At 36.0% G+C, this 6,400-nt stretch overlaps 1 protein-coding gene across 3 annotated transcripts in view; it reads left to right on the top strand.

The window, feature by feature from the left end:
* Positions 1 to 1,172: 1,172 nt before the first annotated feature.
* Positions 1,173 to 6,400, top strand: part of LOC131839061 (C-type lectin domain family 1 member B-like) — a 28,576-nt gene continuing 23,348 nt past the window's right edge. For 2 of the 3 annotated variants that reach the window (XM_059186141.1, XM_059186144.1), the window contains exons 1-2: positions 1,185 to 1,277; positions 5,494 to 5,779. In XM_059186141.1, coding sequence (XP_059042124.1) covers positions 5,716 to 5,779 — 64 coding nt within the window. In that variant the 5' untranslated portion in view covers positions 1,185 to 1,277; positions 5,494 to 5,715. Of the gene's footprint in view, positions 1,278 to 5,493; positions 5,780 to 6,400 lie in introns of all 3 variants that reach the window. The other variant, XM_059186142.1, reaches the window with a different exon arrangement.

The following is a 6,400-nucleotide window of genomic DNA, read 5'->3' as shown; positions in this document are numbered from 1 at the left end:
GGAGAAAATGAAGGTTAAATCCAGAAGGATCAAAGACCTAAAAATAAACGCAGAAAGAAAAAAAAAACGACCACAAGGTGGAGATGGAGGATTAAACACATGATAGAATTTATTGGGGGTATTTCTTGTTTTGGGGCTTTTTTTTTCTAGGACTTATTTTGAAGTGTGTATTCATCCAATCAGGAAAATCAAATATCCCAATTAAAACAAAAGGTCGTGCATATATATTGATTACCTTAAATCTCAGATCAACATTTACTTGTCCAGGGAAGTGAACAAAACCTCGGTCTGCCCCAAGTAAAGATTTATTATTCCAGTAAAGATTTATTATTCCATTTTTCTTCATAATACTTATCATGATGTGAAATTATGTTGCTTTTTTCTTCCTTCGCTTCTTTCCTGTCTATGTTCACCAGCCTCCATTAGAATATAAGCTCAATAAGAGCACAGATTTGTATGTTTTATTCACCATGTTAGAATAGTGCTTGAAACACAAAAAGTAATCAAGAAATGTTTGTTCAAATAATGGATTAATTCATGGTCCCTGCAATGTACATTTTATAGTGATTTTAACAGGAGACTTTACTTTTTTATTTATTTTTGTTTTGTTAGTCACCATGCACCATTAGTTTTTGGTGTGGTGTTACAAGATTCTTTGTTAATGAATACTTTATATCCCAATATATTGTAACATGAATCCGCAGTTCAAATATGATTGATCACTTTGCTTTCCTTGATCACACCACACTCGTTCGTACATCCACAGCTTTGTTCAGATGTTTGCCCTGATAAAAAAAAATTATTCCTTTCTTGTCTCTCTTCTTCTGTAATCTTTGCCTTTCCATCAAATCTTAATTCAAGGCTTATATATTCTGTTTGATTATTATTTAACTTTACAGATATTTTGTATGCACGTGTATGAAAAACTTCTCAGTGTGGTAGATGCTGTCTGACACATTTTCCCCTTTATTTTTTCTACTCTGTAACAAAACATTCTGCCACAGATGTCATCTGATAGTTATTCATTGTTTAGCTTCTGAAGTTTTAATAAAACATAACACTTTTCAGTCCACATGTTTAAGCTTTCCAGAAACGAAAGAGAAAATATGAATTATGCTTTTTTTCATGACAGGAAATTCTAGGTTTTTTCAAAGATAAACAATGTTTGGTATGTGTGTAGAAGGCTAATAAGTCAGAGGTGAACCAACAATATTAATGCAGAGGATTGAGAAGGAACAGAACATCACTGATAATTACACCTGAGGATTAGCATAAAGGTGATGTGTCTTAAAAAATCTGATACTCTTGGGGCACCTGGGTGGCTCAGTCGGTTAAGTGGCTGTCTTCAGCTCGGGTCATGATCTCGGGGTCCTGGGATCGAGCTCCACATTGGGCTCCCTGCTCAGCGGGAAGCCTGCTTCTCCCTCTTCCTCTGCCTGCTGCTCTGCCTACTTGTACTCTCTATCTCTGTGTCAAATAAATTAAAAAAAAAAAAATCTGATACTCTTAACTGTAGGAAACAAACTGAGGGATTTAGATGGAAGATGGGGAGGTGGTCAGAAGGATGGGGTAACTGGATAATGGGCATTAACGAGGGCACTTGACGAAACGAGCTCTGGGTGTTATATGCTATGGATAAATCACTGAATTCTACCTCTGAAACTTAAGAAAAAAAAAAAAGAAAAAGAAAGTTTGTATAAAAAAATCACCAGTTACAAAACTCTCCTTTCCTTTATGTATTTTTTTCAGTTAAGAGAAGTTATTATAGCATCCATAATAGTCAATATCATTTTCCTTTGGTCTTTCTCTTTTACACATCCACTAGCCCTCATTATGTATTGAACAGTTTTATCCACAGTGTTATGAATTCCACTGATTTCTTATTGAATCTCTACCCTGTCATTGTGAGTCTTGTGTTTACTCATTCTTCAGCTATAAACATAGATAATAGAGTCTGGACAATCCTCAAATTTGAAAGACTTTATAAAGTAGTTGAAAGAACTTGGAAACTAGGTAGATGGTACTGCTTTTTACAAGCACTTTGATTGTAGAGATGTCTCCACATTTCTAAACCTTCCCTTCCTACATGTGTAATATCAGGATGACAATGCCCTCACTTACCAAATAACTACCAGATGGTTATTGTATGTTGGACACTAATTTAGACCATGGAATATATTCTTTGGGGATACATGACAAAAATACCTGTGTGTGTGTGTGTGTGAGAGAGAGAGACAGACAGACAGACAGAAAGGGAGAGAGAGAGAATTAAGTGTAATGGGAAAAGAGTGAAACAAGAAAGAGGAACAGGAGTGGTGCGTGGGTGGCTTGGTGGCTTAAGCCTTGGACTCTTGATTTTGGTGGCTCAGGTCATGACCTCAGGGTCATGTGATCAAGCCCCAGGTGTGGGTCTGTCCTCAGTGCAGTCTGCTAGGACACTCTTTCCTTCTCCCTTCCCCTCTGTCCCTTTCCCTGCTTCTGTGCAATGGCTTTCATAAATAAATAAATAAGGACAGGAATGTGGGCTGGCATATGGTAGGATTTGGGAAGTCATTCTGAATACAAACAAATCAAGATTAGATAGCTAAAATCCAAGACTGTCCCATAAAGAAAAGTACCATGACTTTCTCCATGAATATTCACTGCCAATTTCAGTGTCTGAAATTGTTAAAATATATTTGCTTTAAAATTAAAGCGATGGCTTTATTAAAGTGCCTCTTAATCTCTAAAATACTAAACAAAGATTTTTATTTCAAATTCAAACTCATCAGAATATTTGCAATAAGGACTTTTTCTGTTATACTTTATTAAGCCAAGAAAAGAGGGGCAATAAAATATACAAACATACCAATGACAGACCTTGTAGGGTGAGTAAGAGATACCTAACAAAGTAGCACCTGGTTTGTTCAGTTGGTACAGCATATAACTCTTGATCTTGGGGTTGTGAGTTTGAGCCCCATTTTGGTGGAAGAGCTTTCTTAAAAAAAAAAAAAGTGGTATCTAGCAAAGCCTCTGGATTTTGGAAAAGGAAAAAGAAAAGTTTGTAATCTCTCTCTCTTTTTCCTGCAGTTCTCTGCTTAATTTTTGCTGAGTAACTCAGCTTGTTATTTATAGCATATGTAGAGGAAGAAAACAGAACGAAGACTAGTGTTATCAGGGACTCCTTTGACCCTGAGGGACTCTGTACTCACCCAGCATATTTCCTAACACCTCCAAGCCGAGTTGGGGGGTTACAAATAAAGGCAAATATATTTTTGTGGAACATAGATCTGGACATAAGACCCTCAGCCTGCAACCAGTGCTATCAAATATCCAAAACCCAGTGATGCATTGCAATCATTAAAAGGAAACAACAAAAACAAAAACAAAACAAAATAAAACAAAACAAAAAGTCCCGAGGCTGAGCTATAGGTAGGAAAGGAATATCATCTGAGGCTTAGGTTTCTTAAATGTACAATTTCAAGTATTCACGAATCAAGTAAGTCCAGCATATTCCTTGCTATTTGCAAGAAGAATAAGTGGGATATTTTATAACTCATCCAATTGTCCAAGACCTAGAAAATGTGGAAACAACAAATCAAGCTGTTGTGTTTCTTACCTCCTGAAAGTATCTGCTAATTGAACATGAAAATGTTTACAATAATTATAAAGGCTTCCAAATGTCCATGGATCTTGCAGTTACATATTTAATTTAATTTAACTATAAATTTTCAGAAGTTACATATTTGGTTACTAGGAGAAATGAGTAAAGGTTGATTGAAAAACTAACTTGAACTAAATCCTTTACATTCTATATTGTCACTAAGTCACAATTATTTTTTCAGGATTTCTGTATATTTTAGTGGGGAAAAAAAGCTGATGTAAGATAGGGATGGGAAGAACATGGAACAGAGGAGTAAAGGTAGGAAAAAAGCCTCAGGACTTGGTGTATGAATCAAGGCGGCCAGAAAGGGAGGGCTAGAATAATTCCCAGGCTGTGCTGAGAGATGGGGGTTAGCATGCACTGCTAGGAAGAGCTAACAGTTCTCTTAGATTGAATGAGAAATTATGCAGATGGAAGCAGAGGTAGATTAATGATCAACTAAAGATTTGAATTTACCCTGCTTATGACTGGGAAACACCGAATATTTTACCTGAGCTACAAAACCCAGTGAAAAAAATGGCTGTGGGGCTTAAGAAATTTGATTATTCAATTTTCAGTACTTTAATTAGATTTGACATTTATTAAAAGTGGGGTTTTTGAACAATGATTGGTTTTTAGTGAAAATATTTGTATCATGCTAAGTTTAGGTTCCTTAAATCAGGCAATATCTTTCATGTTTGTTTGTTTACCTCACCTTTAAAATTATTTGAGTTGTGTAGGGAAAGAAATTTTAAGATGAAATATTATTTTAAGTGAATTGACAAAGAATTCAGAGTGAAGGAGATAACAGAAAGGAAGGACAAATATGTACAAGATGTACCAAAGGAAACATTAGTAATCAAAATACCTGCTGTGAGATCTTATGTAATTTCTATACTAAAAAGTCTAAGACACTACTAACTAAAGAAAACATAAAAATAAGATTATTTATAAGAAAAATGCCTAGAAGTTACTTAGAAGAAGGGAAGTCTTCTGGCCATAAAGGTTTAACAAAAAAAAATCTTTTTAAAATCTGCTCTAAAACTATATAAATCTACCCAATGACAAAATAGACAGCACCCTCACTAATATCCTTACATTAGTACAGCAGCTAGCCTTCTCTAGCTATTCTTCTAATTCCTTTCAATGTGAGCTGCAGTAACAATTTGAAAACCCATTTTATAGTTAAATGTGTTTAACTGTAGTTATGGTTACATATAGTTACTATGGTATAGTCACAGTCCAGTGTGAAGGGCACTAGGAACCTGTCCCTTCCACAAATAGCTCTTTTAAGATGAAGAAGCACCACTGTACTTGGAATTACACAATTTCACAAAAGATTTTTCCTTTCCTGGATGTTCACTGTAAAGTGAAAACATTACTGAAAGACAGTAATCACTAACTCTATATTATTCCACTTTATTTGATTGTTTTTTCTTTAATGCCTAAACCCAAGCAATATGAAGTCTGCCTCCTGTGGAGTCCTCAAATTTTTAAACAATATGATTTGTGAATGATGCAAGAATTTGGATGAATTCTAGATCATAATTAGGAATGGCGCCTTCTAACACAAGACCTTGAAACATCTACTCTAGGCCATTTTTTATCAAATTATATTAGACATGCTCCTCACAATGGAACAGACTATGTATCTGCTCGTGTTTTATCCATGAATTTTTGTCGAAAGCAGTTCATTTAAACAATACTATTTAGACTCCACTAAGGTTAAGATGAAGCATGAACTTTTGTTCTTTGAAAGGATACAATAAGGAGACATTCCTTCATTCAGAGTTGAAGATAAGAAAACAGGAAACAAATGTGATATCTACTCCTTTACTGCAAGTTATTATTTTTATATTTTTATGCTCAAGGTCCATGTATCTCTGAACAGCTATGAAAGGGCTTCCTGGAAGAAAAAAGGTCCAAAAAACAAGAACAAAACAGGACCAAAAATATGTGCCCCAACTCATAGAACCCCACCTTACCAGAAAGAGGAGGAACACGGACTGGCAGGCACTGGAATCTATAAGAGTGGACACTGCAATTTTGCGAAGTCATTGAACCCTGAGCTCACTTGCAGTCCAAGGGAAGCCATGCTGGACGAAGATGGATACATCACCTTAAATATTAAAAATCGAAAGCCAGCTCTCACCTCAGGTAAGAATACCCAGAGCCAGGGATCTGGAAGTTAATTATTGAAATAGGTCAACCCCACTTTCCTTTTTCTACTAGTGATAGCACGTATCATTTTATTTTATTTTTCCTATGACCTTCCTGCTATACAGAATTTGAGTAATGCCTACTTAGGCTCAGACAGATTTATTTAGTATATAAGCAACAAGAGATGAAAGCAGAGAAGTTTATGTTAAGCCTATACAGTTTAATGTTGGGTGGAATAGAAACCAAGAGAATAGGAGGAAAGGATGTGTTATAACCTCATTTTCTCTGTTGTTGGCACATAGGTGTGATTCTTCATTTGTTGCTTATAAAAGCAATTGTTTATGGGGTTGGGCACAAAACAAGACAAAAAACACAAAATTCTTTTTTTTTTTTTTTTTTTTTTTAGCATTTTATTTATTTGACAGAGAGCACAAGTAGACAGAGAGGCAGGCAGAGAGAGAGGGGGAAGCAGGCTCCCTCCTGAGCAGAGAGCCCGATGCGGGGCTCGATCCCAGGACCCTGGGATCATGACCTGAGCTGAAAGCAGAGGCTTAACCCACTGAGCCACCCAGGTGCCCCACAAACTTCTGTTTTGACTCAGAGAAAAGTCCATTGGGA

The sequence above is a fragment of the Mustela lutreola genome, chromosome 8 (genome assembly GCF_030435805.1).
Source record: "Mustela lutreola isolate mMusLut2 chromosome 8, mMusLut2.pri, whole genome shotgun sequence".
Lineage (NCBI taxonomy): Eukaryota > Metazoa > Chordata > Mammalia > Carnivora > Mustelidae > Mustela > Mustela lutreola.
This window is presented reverse-complemented; position numbering and strand designations above follow the sequence as displayed.